This window comes from Anabrus simplex, chromosome 2 (assembly GCF_040414725.1).
Source record: "Anabrus simplex isolate iqAnaSimp1 chromosome 2, ASM4041472v1, whole genome shotgun sequence".
In the NCBI taxonomy this organism is placed as follows: domain Eukaryota; kingdom Metazoa; phylum Arthropoda; class Insecta; order Orthoptera; family Tettigoniidae; genus Anabrus; species Anabrus simplex.
In genome coordinates this window covers 845,985,495-846,003,834 of record NC_090266.1, presented here as the reverse complement: position 1 = coordinate 846,003,834, position 18,340 = coordinate 845,985,495, and the positions used below count along the sequence as shown (strand labels likewise).

The 18,340-nt window shown below is 39.5% G+C and overlaps 1 protein-coding gene across 1 annotated transcript in view; it reads right to left on the bottom strand.

Moving 5' to 3' along the window:
* Positions 1-5,026: 5,026 nt before the first annotated feature.
* Positions 5,027-18,340, bottom strand: part of LOC136863132 (uncharacterized) — a 251,579-nt gene continuing 238,265 nt past the window's right edge. The window contains exon 7 of the mRNA XM_067139476.2: positions 5,027-5,217. Within this exon, the coding sequence (XP_066995577.1) occupies positions 5,175-5,217 (43 nt within the window). The 3' untranslated portion in view covers positions 5,027-5,174. The remainder of the gene's footprint in view (positions 5,218-18,340) is intronic.

Genomic DNA, 18,340 nt, shown 5'->3' with positions numbered 1-18,340 from the left:
AAAGACACTGAATACCACTGAGGACTGGACAACACCGGAAGGCACCGTGCAAAAGGTGGACAAATTCAAGTACCTAGGAGAATTTATAACAGAAAGGAATAGGAGCAATGAGGGAATAACAGAGAGGATAAAGAAGATGTGATCAGCCTTCAGTATGACCAGAGATATATACAATAAAAAGAATATCTCTACAGAAGGAAAGATCAGACATTACAAGGCAACGGTGAGAAATGCTGTATTATATGCTGCTGAGACAATAGCACTAGGAAGAAATGGTGCGGAACAACTAGAGAAAGAAGAGAGAAAAATATTGAGGAAAATACTAGGCCCTAAGAGAGGAGGTGAGAGACGGATGAGGAGGCCCAGGGAAGAACTATACCGGAACATGAGGACAATCTCAGAAGAAATCAGACTGAAAAGAGCAAGGTTTGCGGGACATGTAATCAGGATGAATATGGATAGAATGACGAAAAGAGTATGGGAAACAACAGCAAGGACACGAGGAAAGACAGGAACCAAGTGGGTAGTTGAACTCCAGAAAGATTGGTCGGAATTGGGGATCAAGGTGGAAGAAAAGGAAAATTGGAGAAGCAAGTACATACCGACTAATATGCCAGAGATCAATGATAGGGATGGATACAGCAAAAGGATTGAGAGTCACCAGTGGAGTAGACAAGAGAAGAGGATACTGAATATCTCAGAAGAAGAGTGGGAGAGAAGAATAGAAAGGATGAAGTGGTTCTGGGAGGAGAAGAAAAAAATGCAATCTATGAAGGAGCTGTCCGTGGTCCTACAGAGGCCGTAACGCAAGAAGAAGAAGAAGAAGAAGAAGAAGAAGAAGAAGAAGAAGAAGAAGAAGAAGAAGATAGTCTTATTAAATCAAGATGAATTTTAGATTGAATTAATGCTTTAAATTTTATAAGACAGGAAATATTGGTTGAACAATGCTGCATAGCCAGTAGCTAATTGTCCCATGTGTACTTGTTTACATCGGGCTTCAGCTTTCATCAAACCACCTTTCAAAATCTGTCTCTGAACTCATAACTTTGAAACAGACTGTATTCTCTACCTAAAAACTACACCTCAGTGGCTGACAGCTTGTGATAACAGCGACCTTGACTCTAATTACAATCCATGCAAGATTTGTTCACTTCTCATTGTTTCAGTGTATTATTTTTCCTGGATGAGTTAATGCGTGGAGTGACAATGAGAGAAAGTGCATTATAACTTTCAAAAAATTATGTTTCCTGAAAGTAGTAAAGGACAATGGTAACAGAAAGTGAATGGACATAGCTAAAGAACTGGGAATTCCTATGGCTAGCTTAAATTCTATCATTGCAAAAGCACCAGAAACTGAACAGAGCGCATTTGTGTTTGAAGTGACTAAGAGTAAGAGAATACGCATTCACGGTGGAAAGTTTGAGTGCTTGGAAGAATGCCTGTTACAGTGGTTCCGGCAGCAAAGAGCAATCAGCGGGTCAATGTGTGAAATTGTTAACAAACTGGCATTACGACACGTTACTGAATATTATTGTCCTTCTTCGGGCTGGCCAGATAAATTCAAGTTTAATAGCCTGAGCATTTGTGGTGAGAGTAAATGCGTAGATAGTGAGACTGTACAGAAGGGTGAGAAATGCCACCGAGGCAAACAGAGCAAATAGCCTGTGACTATTCTATTGTGCACTAATAGCAATGAAAGAGAAAAGCAGCTCCACAAACAATAGAAAAATTGGCAAAACTGTGCTGTTTTAAAAATGTTCTCATGCTTCCCATGAAGGACACAAGGAACAGCAAGTCACGAATGACGGCAAAGGTTTTTGAAGACTGGCTATGCAGCATTGACGCAAAAATTGGCGCAAGAGGTTGGAAGATATCTTGATTGTCGACAGATGTGTGGCACATTCTGCTGACGTTTCTTCCAAATCAAGAAAAGTAACTGTGAAGTGTCTCACTCCAAATTACACTCATGAGCTTGACTGTGGTATAATACGAAATTTCAAGCTGCATAATCACAAGATGCTCATTCAGCATCCCATCTGCTGTGTGAAAGTTGGGAAGAAAGACGAATGATGATACATGCTTTACATGAAAGATTTTTCTATTATTCCTGCATGTTAGTAACTGTAACATAAATAAGTGCAGTCACATGTTGGTGCCTAATACTTTGTGGTCCAAGAAATATTAAAATAATATTGGAAAAATGCATTTCAATGTTGAACTGAAATTTATTGCCTAGGATTTTGCATGATATTATCATAACTTAAAATTCCTTCCTGTAATATATGCTGTACCATCATAATCTAGATGTTCTTTTTTAATTAAGTTAATAAATTTACCAGCCTTTGCTTTCTTCTAATAGGCAATGCATTACATTGCAAAAGCACCAGAAATTGAAGAAAGCACATTTGTGTTTGAAGTCGACTAAGAGTAAGCGAATACACATTAAGGGTGGAAAGTATGAGGGCTTAGAAGAATGCCTGTTACAGTGGTTCCAGCAACACAGAGCTATCAGTGGCCCAGTGTGAAAATGTTAACAAGCTGGTGTTATTACAAGCTATTAAACATTAAACATTTGCTTCTTCGCTTTCTGACATGAAATAACATCTCGCAGGAGACTGTGATGCAGTTACTGCAATTAAAAGTATGCTGTGACAGCAACAAAAAGAAAAAGCAAGCTAAAGTAAAAAACCCTATATTTTAAATAACTTTCTTTTCTTGTGTAGATTTCTTTTGTATGTAGTACATTATGGTATTTTTAATACAAGGATCAAGTAAGTTTATTTCTGTGTTGTTTACCGTTTTCTTTTTCTGTCTGGTGTGCACTTTCACTTAAGCATTTTTCAAACTTACACATTTTCTTTCTTCTAAGGTCTCTAAAAATAACATATAAACAAAGTTCTACTGTACATGTTCTCATCGAGGTATCAATTTTTCTATATGAAAAAATGTGCATTAGAACACTGAATTCATAGTGAATAAAATGTGCACGTTAACAACAGACTGTGGTAGGTTCATGTTTGGAAGAGTAGATTTGCTGGGTGCAACGTGAATGTAATCAACACATGTACTTCAAAGTGATCATATATGCTTTAATTTGGCGCAGAGTGTTTTTACAATGGGCGAGCACGCAGTTCTTTGCCACGTGTGGGTCAAGGTCAATAGCAGGAACGTAAGCAACACAAATTATTTTAAGAAGTTCATTACTAACCAAATTACGATGGAAGTGTTGAAACTGCCTAACCTTCATTCTCCACACACTTTTAGCACATCATTAGGAAATTATTTACCACTCACTGTAGTTCACGTTGACCAATCTCGACAATTTCCTGACAAATATCATGTTTCTATTCTTCTATGCTGTGCAAGATTGTCTTGTACAGGGCGTTTCTTAATTTATCCCCAGATATAATAATCGCAGGTGGATAAATCAGGGCACCAATGGGGCCAGAGATCCCTATCAATAACTCTGTTCTGTGAAAACACTTTGTGAATTTCTCTCATGGAATTCACAGTGTGAGCAGCGGCAGAGTCCTGTTGAAAAAAATGCAAAATCATGCTCCCTGTAGGTTAACTATCTGAAAAGGGGGATTAGTACAGAATTCATGTAAGTAACTGAATCAACCATATTCCCACCAAAAGAAATTAGTTCTATGATTCCTTCACCACTGATGGCACACCATACGCTGATTTTTGAATCATAAAGGGGCACTTCATCTATGAAGTCAGCTTTAACAACATTCCAGTAACGACTGTTTTGTGTACACACATTACCATGAATGTGGAACCAGGCCTTGTCCTCACAAAATGTGTGCCTATGTACAGGGTCACTTGGTTGAAGAGCACGTGCCACAGTTATTTTATATGGCTCTAGGTGCAATAATTTAGTAGCCTTTTACGCAGACTCGTATGAAATTCCCACTTGTTGTGCAAGATGACGAAGTGATATTTTAGGAGAATTTTCCTGATGATGTCCAATGCCATGTAATTTTTCTTTGGTGCGAACCTTATGCTGCTTTTTTTTTCTTTTTGGCTGGATACTTCAATTTTTCTGAAATTTATTATAAAGATTATGGATTGTTTTATAACTTGGAATGGCTAAACCCAGGAATCTTTCTTAAAGTCTTTGAACTTCACAAGCTGACTGAGATCAACACATATGGACCATAATAAAGACACACTGTGATGTTGAAAAGTGTACGAGCCATAATACCCTTTATGATTAATTACAGAATTAAGGGGGGTGGGGAACCCACATGCTCACATACACACAGGAACAGCTGAAATATGAATGTGACATTAGAAACATGTACAAATTCAGCTACCAGGGATGTGCACGCACACAAAACAAAGGCCAGGGTCAGGGGAAAAAAACCTGCAATGACATACCGCGCCATCCGCTCACATGGCAAACGAGTGGGGAGCTCGCCCATAGGAAAAACAAAGTGCACACCAGAGTAAAGCATATTTGATTACTCTGTATAAAGTGGAAAGAAAATACAGCAAAGATCATTAATTCAGTTATCAGTGTTGAGTATAACAAACCTTAATTGGTAAGAGTTCTAAGTTACAAAATGTACACCAGAGTTGATAAAGAGAAATACACTTCATTTATGGAGATTGTGGAAGAAACTCTGTACCGGCTGATTACCTCTACAGGAATACCCTCATGAGATATTACCTTCCTGGCATGATTTTTGTCTTGTTTTGACACAATGTGAAATGGTGAAACATAAAAGTGATGCAAAACACCAACAGATGAAACTGTTGATTTTGCTGTTTGTTATTTCATCTTCAAATGTATGTACATGGCAACTTGAAGAGTAACAAATTCCATGAATCTCAAGTATAATGCATAATGGAAATCCTTTCCAAAATCATGTACAATTTTACATAAGAAAATGCACAAACTTTGAACTATTTGCTGATGAATCTTAATTTATGAATACATGGTAGGTAAATATTAAGAACGTACACCATGTCCTCTGATTACTAATGACTACTCCAGCAGGTGGAATACCAGCACCAATGGGGATATATGTTTCATGCAGAATACTCACAAATATTATCCTTTAGCCTAATTTTATTGCCTAGCTGAAGTGATGAAGGCATCTCGGTTCACTTGGAAAGTTGTAGGTTTGATAACCTGTCAGGGAGTCGAAAATTTAGAAACCAGACTACGACTTCTGAAGAGGCACATAGCCCTGGGGTTCACTCAGCCTACAATAGAAAAAAAAAAAAAAATACCAGATTAATTCCTATCCCATCCAATGTCACGGTGCACAATAGCTGAGTGACATCATCACTGGCTGCTAACCAAGTCAGCTGTGGTTCAAATCCTGACTAATGCAAGTGAGATTTTTGAAGTGAAAAGTCTGTCCCTGTTCTTTGGATTCAGTGCAAAAGTGGAGGTCCGTGGCTATGATCACAACATACAGTACTGGCCATGTGTATTTTGACATTCAGTTTTTTGACCATAGATACCATAAATGATACCCATGATGAAAAACAAACAGGAGACCAGTTCATTACTTTACCTGCTTGTATCTGAACAGAGAGTTCAGTGTTGTTTCTGTTTTGAACCTAGCAGTAAAGTGAGACCAACTGTTTACGTGGAGACCATAAGTATTTTGACATGTGAGATTTTACTTATAACAATGATTTACTTATGTCTGATTTCCAGTTCTTCCTTTTACCCAAACAGATATTACAATGGGGAAAAGGAAAGAATATTCATTAGACCTTAGGCAAGCAGTGATTGCAGCTTTGAAGAGAGGCAATAACCAAACACAAGTTCCAAAATACTTAGACCCTTCTAGACAAATTGTAAATGTTTGGAACAGAGTGTACAAGGACTGCGGAACACTTTTAAATAAGCCTGGATCTAGTCACCCTAGAATTGTTACCCTTGATGTTGAGAGACTCATTCGAAGGCAATGTGTTTTATTTGCTATTTGCTTTACGTCACACCGACACAGATAGGTATTATGGCGACAATGGGACAGGAAAGGTCTAGGTATGGGAAGAAAGCGGCCGTGGCCTTAATTTGCCTGATGTGAAAATGGTAAACTACGCAAAACCATCTTCAGGGCTGCTGACAGTGGGGTTCAAACTCATTATCTCCCGGATGTGAGCTCACAACTGCGCGCCCCTAACCGCACAGCCAACTTGCCCAGTGAAGGCAATGTGTTGCTGTACGGAATAATTTAGTAGGCAATTACAAGATCAAATTTGGCTTCATTACTATCAAACGGTACTTCAAACACCAAGGTTTAATGGGTCGACACCCATGCAGAAAGCCCTGGATTTCAGCAAAGAACACGAAGACCCGATTTGCCTTTGCTAAGAAATATGATGCTTGGATGAACAAGGAATGGAGTAAAGTACTTTGGAGCGATGAGAGTAAATTCAATATGTTCAATTCGGATGGAAATTCCTTTGTTAGATGTCCAATTAACACACGCAATGATGTACAGTACCAAAAACCCACAATAAAACACGATGGTTATGTAATGGTTTGGGGCTGCTTTTCTAGAAATGGAGTTGGTCTACTGGTAAAAATTGAAGGCATCATGGATCAATTTGTATATGGCAGGATTATGAACAATGAATGATACCTGATGTTAAACAAAACACGTCTCATGGGTGGTCGTATCAGCATGACAATGATCCTAAACATACCTCAAAGGTTGCCAAAATATGTCCAAGTAAGAAAAGAGTCAGGGTTATTGATTGGCAAAGTTAAAACCCTGACCTAAGCCCAATTGAACATCTATTGGAGGAAATCAGAAGACATGTTAAACGCGAAACATACACAGACAAGGAGGCATATTTCGAAGCTTTAAATGAAGAATGGTCCAAAATTCCTGTCTCATACCTTGAGAAATTGGAGGACTCGATGTGCAGCAGGTGTACAAGCAAATGGCTACCCGACTAAATACTAGATGATATGAAGTACAAATGAACTTCTGGAATGGTTTTTCTGCTTAGTTATGTGTGTAAAAATATTTATCGTCTCCATGCATTACTATGGTGTAATTATATGCATTATACATTTATGTTTGTATGAATGTGATGGTTTGGTTGGATGTAGAAATGGTTAAATTATTTGTGTTGTACAAGTGCATGCATTATGTTAATAAACAAGACCACAGGAATTTAATCATTTGTCAAAATATTTATGGCCAGTATGTAAACAATAATGTAAAGCAAGCTAGCTTGCTTGCTGGCCAGTCTTTTTGTGTTGAGTTTACAGATAATAGAAATTTTGACATTCCTCTCCTCCAGGGGTCTTCATAGCCTATACAGAGATGGCTTTGGTTTACATACCATTCTATTTCACAATTTATAAGAAGAATTGTTCCTAGACTTGTGGAAGCCGTACCTTTGAAACTGTTAAAAAAAAAAAATGATAGCAAGAGAAACACACCATCATGAACCTATGTCAGATCTGTTCAAGTACTGGTTTTGGGAAATAGAATGAACTGTTTTTACCATTCTGACATAATATATGAATTCACTTCAGTTAGAAGGAACTGAATACTACACTGAGACAAAATATGAACCTCTAAAGGCAGAGTAGCAATTCCCAATCATTTCCAGAATAAATGTTGCTGATCAGTGGTTTGAACCGTGTCTCCATGGCTCAGACGGCGGCGCACCAGCCTCTCACCAATAGGTTCCATGGTTAAAATCCTGGTCCCACCATGTGAGATTTGTGCTGGGCAAAGTGGAGGCGAGGCAGATTTTTCTCCGGGTCCTCTGGTTTTCCCTGTCATCTTTCATTCCAGCAACACTCTCCAATATCATTTCATTTCATCTGTTGGGCATTAACCATTGCCCCAGAAGAGTGTGACAGGTTTAAGCAGCCGGCACAAGTCCTATCCTCGCCACTAGATGGGGGCTTCATTCATACCATTCCTCACACAGGTGTAAATGGAAACAGGTTGTGGATTTTAATTTTCATTTCAGTGGTTTGAGCCCTTATCCTAATTACCTAAATAAATTAAGAAAAAGATATGTTTGAAGTTTTATATGTTTTACACCTAGTAATCATTAACAACAGGACTTACAGTATTATTTGGAATTCAAACAACAGTGGTGAAAATTCACGCTGAAAATTTGAAGTGCACTGACATAAGGATTTGTTGTTAAAGTGAGTTCAAGCAAGCAAACTAGATTGTTGATTTACGCGACTGCTGACATCTATTAATAGACACAGGACCTCCAGATTTATGTGGAATCAGAACCACACGGACATGATTTCACATTTCAGAAATCCCACATCAGTCAGGATTCAAACCACACTCGCCTTGGTGAGAAGCTAGTGACTGTGCCATTCAACATTTTATTGTAACAAAATGAGGATTTCACATACCAGTCAAGGTCAAAGAAAACCTCTTCACACACTGTATATAGACAGTAAGTGGATATTAAAATTTTTTTATTTTTCCAGCTCTCTGGTACTGAATGAGCATGTGAACAAATTCCTATACTGTACTATGCTGCAGTTACATCATTTGTACAGGAAATTATCACATTTAGCGTATCTACTTGCCAGAATATATGTAAAAAAAAAAAAATCTGGGACTCGGAGAAAAGAGTAGGTATGACCTGATCCATACAAAGAATAGGCCTACAGTAAAATACATGGTGGGATAAAAGTTGCTTTCTCCGTTTTCATATTTGTTCACATACGCGTGTCATAACTTGAATAAATTAGTATCATACGTGTAAGTTGTGGTAGTTGGCAACCATGTTCTTCAGGTTGCATTCGTTTTCCAACACTGGATTGTCATAGTTTATTGTGTTGGGTTATGCTAGTATTAATTGCTTGTATTTCTTGCAATTAATCACAAATTAACCATAGGTCAACGCAGTTTTTTGTTACAATGTTGGTGGAAAAAATAAAAACAAACAGCGATGGTGATATGCCGACTTTGAGGAGGGAATAACTAGTGGTCAACTGCTGTCAAGTTAAGCAATGAGAAATTTTAATAAACCGTTGGATGAAACACATAATATTATGAATGTACTGTGAATGAAACAATTGCAAGGTGTCAGAATGGAAGAAACCACTCATCCAATGGCTTAGAATTGAGTTGTTAGTCCATGAAATCCAACGGAGAGAGGTCTCTCAAACTCGGTATTAATCGTTTCACTTTAAGAAGCCTGTTCTATGACCTGAAACTGAGACCATTTTGTCCACGGATTTTGCATGGGCCATTGAACAAATGGAGAAAGATCAGTGAAACTTAGCAGGCAGTATCAGCTCAGATAGCTGTGTTGCTGATTCCATCTTGGAAAAGTTTGCTTGTGCAACCAACAGCATTAGCGTTTACCCAGCATGCATTACATACATGATTGTAAGACACAAGAAAAGGAAGTACTGTTCGTGGGATAGTACAATTAGGAGAGTTTGAGAGATGCTACATCGTCAAACTAAAGGTGACAGGCTAGTCATTTCAGCAAATTAGCCTCTGAATGAGCCATTCTAACCAGCAACAGTGTTGAAGCAGAAGGCTAAGCTAAGCTACCCAATGAAAAAAATCACTCCAATAAAATTATATGGAATGGCACACACAGACTGCAATGGTAAGCTATGCTTACCTAAGCCGTGCCAAGCTAAATTTTTCAGATCACAAAGGAGGCGATTTTCACAGCTGTAGCTGGCTTCACACATGCGCACAATCACTTTTTTGCCCGGCGTCTAGCAAACAGTCGTCTTATGTGTGTGGCTTTCGTGAATTACCTCAATACAGCAGCTATTATATTGCTTAATTGTTCATGCGCTTGTTAATTGTCATGGAAGGCAGACCAAAAGATAAAAGACTGATTGAAGAGGTACAAAAATATATTTGCCTGTCAAATTATTAAAAGAGATATAACCATGAAAAACAACTGTTGGCAACAAATAAATGAAACTCTGGAAATTGAGTATCATTTATTGCCTTTACATACATTTTTACCTAACATACTATAATTTGGGTAGTCCAAATTCAGTTTTTCTTAATATCATCCTCAGTAATAGAGAGAGTTCATGAAGCTGTTCCTGATTTAGATGAAAGTTATTTTTAATTCTTTATCATTTCCATGCAATGCTTGAATCAAATGATGGAATTCACTATGAATTATTCTCCCTTCAATTTCACATATACAGAATCTTTGATTCTTTGTTTCTTTTCTTTGTCTTCCACGACAGCGGCCAATAAGAAGAGTCCCTTCTTCAATTAATCCACCATCTTTAAATGGTTGCCTACCATAGTTTAGCTTAGCTTTCTATTCGTGACATAGCAAAATATAGCTTCGCATTCCTAAGCATAGCGTAGCTTAACGTAGCTTATGTTAGCTTTCTGTGTGTGGTGGCCTTAATGGAATTTATGCATCAGGAAGGCTCTGGAAGTTATTGGCAGATTACTGAATGTGAATATAATCTCACTCCGACAAGCAATGTCCAATTCAAGGGTGTCAATGCTTGCCATTCAAAGACATACCACATCAACTCTGAATAATCCTGTGGCAACCAATATGATATCAAGGTGCCTTGCAGATTGGGGCCCGTTTTCTCAGCATCCCTTCCATTAACATTTTAACAGTGACAGGTTTCTTTGTGCTTCTGTCATGAGTGGGTGACATGGACACTAGCAATTTCAACAAGTGATGTTTAGCAGCAAATCTAGGTTTTGTATGGGTACAGACGACCACTGGTCAGAGCATGAAGACTGTCTGGGTAGTGCTGAAATTTAAGGTTCACTGTAGTGTCTCACACCAACAGAATTGGTGACATCAAAATGTGAGGTGCCATCTCCCATAATTCCCTTTCCACTAGGGTAGTAATCCACGGAACACTAACGGTGCAGCAGTATGCCCAAGAAATTCTGCATCCACATGTGCTTTCCTTCCTGGAGTTCTAGCATCTCATATTCTAAGAGGATAATGCCCACCCACATGTAGCATTGGTGTCCCTCAAACTGCCTTTGTGATGATATAAATATTGATTCCCATAGGGAAACTGAAATATCTGCCCTGAATGAGTAAATTCATACTTGGATATCTATATCATCTGATGGCCTAGCAGGCATCAATTTTTGTAAAATAGAGCAAGTCTCTCATAGTGCACTGGCACTGACTATGGCTCTAAGTAGCCTATGCAGTCGCCTCCACTATATGCACTAGCCATGCATCTTGGTAGGTGTGCTAGTTACCAACTGATGAGCCCAAATTGGCATACTGGGGTGGGCAACCAAGAATGAGTTAGCTAGAAAATTTACCATTTCCAATAACGGACCGTTTATATTGGAATTATGCCTCTGTGAGGATGACATACTTCATTGGATAACATGGTATCCACATCTGTCCCACAATTGAGGACTTTTTTTTTTTTTTTTTTTTTTTGCTAGTTGCTTTACGTCGCAGCGACACAGATAGGTCTTATGGCGACGAAGGGTCAGGAAAGGGCTAGGAGTGGGAAGGAAGCGGCCGTGGCCTTAATTAAGGTAGAGCCCCAGCATTCGCCTGGTGTGAAAATGGGAAACCACGGAAAACCATCTTCAGGGCTGCCGATAGTGGGGTTCGAACCTACTATCTCCCGAATACTGGATACTGGCCGCACTTAAGCGACTGCAGCTATCGAGCTCGGTGATTGAGCACGTTTGAGACCATATTGGAAGGTAACTTCGGCCAACGTCGAATACAATGGATGTGGAGTGTCAACTGCAGTAGCTGTGGCACAATATCCCTCAGGAGTCTCTATTTATGCAGGCCCAACCATTCTGCAGCACATCTCAATGGTAGGGGTGGTAAAACACACTAATAAATACATCTTTCTGTATATTTTCCCATAATACATGGCTGTTGAGGACAGATTGCACAATTTGTTCTGCAAGTAAGTATATTGTACACACATATATTTTCATTACAAATGTTATGATTTTCAGCCCATCTGAAATTGATTATTTATAACTACCACTCCAGCCCCTTCTGCTTTTTGAAATCATAAAACAATGTGTCAAACCACCATCTTTTACAGTGTGTTTGGCAAGTAGAAATACTCTTCCTGGCTGAAGTTTACGGCAGTTCAGAGGTGGGAATTGAGAATGAATGACCTTCAAAACATTTTCTGCAGCTACAAGAAGTGTAACAAATGCCTGTGATACCTGTCATGGGTCCTGGGCTTTCCTAATCTTTTCCTGCAAAATTATGCTGACTGTGCCAGATCGTTTACCAAATTTTGGAACTATGGGTTTCTATTTCCTTACTCTCACATGTCACGACAAGTGTTTGGAAGGAATCACTAAATATGCTATAGATATCCTCCTGCTTCTCTTAACCTCTGTGGCTAAGACCATAATTTTCCAAAGTAATTTATCCTCCTCCATTCGCTTCACATGCCCCATCAACAAGGTCAGTTTATACACACAGCTTCATTCAATACATTAATGAATACATGATTATAATGGAATATTTATAGAAACTACAGAAAAACTTGAAGATTCAACTACAAATATAATCAACTATGATATTAAAAAATTGGGGCCATAAATTTAATGGCCCATTAACACAGATGGGTTTCCCACGGCGCTGCAGAGAAAAAAAGGACTAGGACCGAGAAAGGATGATGATGATGATGATGATGATGATGATGATGATAATAATAATAATAATAATAATAATAATAATAATAATAATAATAATAATAATAGCAAGGACTGGCGCAAGTCTTCTGACTAGACGCTATATAGGCGACCTGGGGGTCTGTGAGGGTAGAATTCTAGGATTCTAATGTTGAAAATGGCATGAACACCCAGCCCCTGAGCCACAGGAACTAACCTATGAAATTTAAAATCCCTGTCCCAATCAAGAATCAAACCCGGGACACGTTGGACCAACCACCAGCATGCCAACCATTTAGCCATGGAGCCGCACAAGAAGGTAACAGACTCTGACTTTATCTAAGGTATAGCCCTAACAATTGCCTGGTACAAAAAATGGGAAAACTGGGAAAATCATTTTCAAAGCTGCCCTGAATGCAAGCTTACAGCTACACAACCCGTTCCACGCAGTGAAATCGTTTGGTAAATATTTACTGGTAATGACCCCAAACAAAGTAAAAGGGTTGTAAAATGTGGCACTACAAACCTACAAATGGAACAGCGTTTCTTCCATCAACTACTTTACAGACACAAAGACTTGTATTATACCAGAATAGGACAAGTTTCAGTGGTGAAGATTACAAACAAAACAGGAATGGTTGGTTTGATGTGACCACAATTTAGGTATGGTTTAATAAAATGTTGTTACTTTTATGCATAAGAATTTAAGATCCAAACTGATAACCTGTTTAGTCATTGTCAAATTAACAATATCAAGCATTACAAGAAATATAACATTAGATTTGTGTTACTGCCTCCAAATTTTGAACATCATTGATACCCTCTTGATAGGGAATTCATTTATACCTTTAAGATGGTTTAGTCAACTGCACTACATGAGTGTAAGAAAATCAATAAAGAAATAGCACACAGGTTAGAGATTCCAAAATATTCTGAAACAAATTTCTGATAATTGATGTGTATAATGAAACTGCTGTAATATTAGGATGTAAGAAGAATGGTATTGTACAGCTCTATCTGGAAGAAATGTTTCAGATTCAACATGATCGCAACGCTGCTGATTAGAGCAACAGAGAACACCAGACTGTGCCATTCTTATATCTGCAGTGAGTTCAGATGCAAAAGTCAATTTTAATTAATGCAGTTTGCCTGACTACTCCTCCAGAGAAAGGCATGGTGATTAGCCACAGACAATGAAAATGAATGTGTGCGCATGCACGTGTATGTGCATGCATGTGTGCATTCATTTCTATTGAAGAAAAGAATTTGAAATTGTCAAACCAGACTTAAAGGAAGACATAGTGGAAATAGAAAATGAACAGCTTGAAAGTTCTGACACCAATTGATGCAAGACAGAAAATTTTTGTTTCTCCAGTAGTTTAGTACACACTGTACAGTATATACTGATACAGAATGGCATGGTACTAAATTCTGGCATAAAAATACACTGCCAGACAATAAAAAGGCTTAAAACTTGTATGTATGTATGTTGGGTATTCAGCCCGAAGGCTAGTTTGATCCTCCACAGCTCCACCAAGAGCTGTCATAGATAGCCTAGGTGTCACTGAAGAGGCATACTAGGGAAATGAGGAGTGAGGTAGTTTCCCATTGCTTTCTTCACTGAGCCAGAAGTTGCTATTAGAGCTCTGCATTTTGAAGAAAACAACCGCTCGAGCATTGCCCACTTCGTGCCGCTGCTCGACGGCTGGGAAAAGCCCACGCTGCGATAAGGCTGTGGCCGTCTGATGGACCATGTGGCCGGTCGTCCTTCACCTCTCGGTGATCAGTGGAACTGTCGAGCACTGCCGGGCGCCCGAGCGTAATCGTAATCCCGGTCGGTGATAGTAAAACCGCCGCGCGCTCTACAGTGCGGAATGCATTAGAAATCGTGTGTAAAATCAGTTGGTGACTGGGCTTTGAGCAGTGCAGACAGCGTTATGGATCAACCAAGTATAGATCGTAAACGCTGCATTCAAGAAACGAAGAGAAGTATTCTGGAGAGAATTAGGAGCGTCTCGTTAGTCCTGAAGAACAAAGATATGTCCGAAGAGGAGGCGAAGAGTGAAGCTTGGAAATCGTTTGCACTTGTAGTGGATCCTGTCACGCAGGCTTCTTTTGGGTTCGTGCAGTGTGCCACATGTGATACTGTACTTTCTTACGAGCCAAGCACAGCAGGTATGATTTGGCACTGCAAAAGTAACTGAGGATCAGAATTCCACCGAACATGTGCAGTACCAAGCAGCATAAAGAAAGTTGGTGTTGATAAGTTGGTCGATGAGTGGAATAGATTTGCTACCGTTAAACACTTGTAGTAAGATTGGCTTCAAGATTTACTCGCAGGAGCTCATCAATGTTGGCGCCACTTATGGCAAAGTCAATATAGAAGATGTTCTTCCGCACCCTACCACTGTATCACGGCATGTTAAAGAAAAGGGGGACAATGGTGCCCAAGCTAATATGTGCCATAAAGAACAAAATGTGCGCTTTAGACGCTGATCTGTGGTCTGATAACTACAAGAAGAGAAATGTTTTGACTGTGACATCGCATTATGTTAACAATGAGCGGCAACTAGAAACGCTTGTTTTGCTAACAACTGAGTTTCCGGACATACCTAAGACAGGAGATAACATTCGGCATGAAAGCGAAGAGCGGTTGCTTGAGTTAGCAATTAACAAGAATGATCTTGCAAAATTTACTTTGTCACCGACCAAGGAGCTAATATGAAGAAGGCACTTGAATCTTACGAGCGTTTGCCTTGCTTTGATCACTGCCTGATGACTGCGCTTCGTCACACATTTTAAGAGGCGTTTTTAGAAAACGAAGCTCCTGAAATCCTGTCGTGTCTGCTATCAGCAAGAGCTATAGTAGGCTATTTGAAGAGATCGGGTCACTCGGGGCATCTGCAGCACTTTGTGAAGCAAGAAGCTGTAACGCGGTGGAACAGTATACTTTTAATGCTCAATTCCATCATAAGTCAAATTGACGATATTCGAGATCTACTAGAATCCCGCGGGCAATCGAAACACTTAGAAACTTTCCATGAAGAGTGCGTACGAGAAGTTATCGCTTTTCTAACCCCGTTAAAGAAGCGAGTTTGGATTTGGAAAGTGTAACAAGGCTGGAACGTGTGCTGCCTTGGTACACGTGTCTGTTACATCATTGTGAATCAGAAGAGAGTGACAACGAAGTAAGAAATACTTTTATAAGTTACGATCGTTTATAAACCTGCTGAATTATCGGAATTTAATTATGTATATATTGTTTATCCTTTTCAGTGCACGACGAAAATAAAAACGAGAGCAGCATACTTCATCAGAGAGAAGCGCAAATTACGTTGCCACGGTTCTATGGCCATCACGACGTCACTTGAAGAAAGTCACAGCAGAAGAAAACCAGGTCGCGTATGCTGAAGTTCGACGATTGTGCTCGGAACTGGCTGTAAATGGTAAGGTCGAATCACTTTGGGCTTATGCCGTGTCAACAAAATAAGGCATAAGCCCAAAAGCCTATAGGCTACAGTATCATGTCTTTAAGTACGGGCCGGTAAGCGTTAATGACAACAAAACGAATGTTTGTTTGCCTAATCTTCCACCTTTCGTTAGATTAGCAATTATGCCGTCTAAAATGTACATTTGGGAAGGGTTTCGCAGCCTAAAAATTCAACAATGCGTTTTAATGTAATTTTTGCGATATATATAGTCTAGGAATTCACTGGAAATACAGCATTTTAATAAACAGTAATCCTAAGTTTTATACATATTTAAAGGTGACAGGAATGCATTACGGATGTTTTGTTCATTTTTAGAACCCATTCAAGCAAACAGTGACCAAGTTCTTCCCATGAAAAAGTTCAAGGTGGACTGGAGTTTGGATGAGGACGACGAAGATGGACACACAAATACTACTAATGATATCGACAGGTACCTTTCGCTCTACAAATCCAACTGTAGCTGTGCCGAAGGACACATTTTGTAGTTTCACACCAGGCAAATGCTGGGGCTGTACCTTAATTAAGGTCATGGCCGCTTCCTTCCCACTCCTAGCCCATCCTATCCCATCGTCGCCATAAGGCCTATCTGTGTCGGTGCGACGTAAAGCAACTAACAAAAAAAAACATTTTGTAGTGGTGGAAAACGCATGCGGAGTTATTTCCAAGGCTGTCGGTAGTAGCCAGAAGAGTACTCTGGATTCCTGCCACTAGTGCTGCCAGCGAGAGAAATGTTAGCTAGGCCGGTCACCTGCTGTCCAGCAAAAGATCATGCTTGGAATCAGACAAGGTGGATGATCTCTTATTGATCCATCACAATTTCGTAAGTATTCTGAACATACCACGTAATCAAAGAAAGGAAACATGCCTCAAACGCCATAAATGTATGATTCTACTTTCATTTACTTCACAGGAAGAAGTGCAAACCACCAGCTGTAGTAGTAGCTCCAGGAACACAAATGAATCCTGTGCATCAGGCAGCACCAATGACGAAAAACGAATTGTATAGTTATGATTCACATGTAACTTTATTTACAGGTCATAATTTGTTTATAAATTAACGCTTGTAAAAAGAAAATCGATGAGTATTTGTTTAAAAACAATCCTGCATTCCTTGTTGATCCTGCATTTGATATTAGTACAGTGTATATGTGGCCGAGTCTGGAGATGGGCTACACATAGCCCACTATTACAGTGTCCCCGTTTATCTAGCGAACGGAACAAAATACTACATGAAGACTTTACAGTTCATAACATTACAATTATTGGAATACACCTCAAAGACGAAAATCCAATACTCTGCAACATATTAACACACTTCAAATGTAACATATACAATTGTAATATTTAGGTTATAGAACTATAGTAAAAAACGAAAGACATTTGTAAAAGAAATAGGTGAGGATTAATGTAAAGTAGTGGCCTATGATCCCGAGTCCGGCGAAGCGCAGCTCGCTGGCTGGCTAGCACTGAGTCCGCCGGTTACTGGCGACCGACCGAGCGTTTGGCGTGCTCGGCCAGTCGCTGATGATCGGTAGCCCGCAACCGGCTGCACAGGACGCTCGGCCGCATACTCCCGAGAGCCAGAGAGGCGAGCGGTACTTGCCGGTAAAAATCAGAGATAATGCAGACCTCTAGTTGCTATTACACATCAGACTGTCAAGCCCAAGGATATGCATGCACCACCAACACTATGAGCGATATTTTCACACCATTCATAATAGGGACTTAGGAAAAATTAAGTGACTGAAATATATTTTACAATTACATTCAATATAATTTCACATCAGGAAAATGCTGGGGCTGTACCTTAATTAAGGCCACGGACGCTTCCTTCCCACTCCTAGCCCTTTCTTGTCCCATCGTCGCCATGAGACATATCTGTGTCGGTGCGACGTAAAGCAACTTGCAATATAATTTAATTTTTATTCATTTTGATATTGATTATAATTTATGTCTGCCTCCTTGGCTGAAATGGTCAAGCATTGTTGCCTTTGGTTCAGACGGTCCCAGTTTTGATTCCTGGCTGGGAAGCATTTCAACCATTCTTGGCAAACTCCTCCAACTTGGGGACTGGGTGTTTGTATTTGTCCCTATGTACACCTCTTCGTATACACATAACGCCCATACTATCAACCACTACAGAAACAAGCAATACATTTTCAATTTGCTATTTCTTTAACATCACACTAACACACTGAAAGGTTTTGGCGATGCAAGGATGGAGAAGGGTTAGGATTGGGA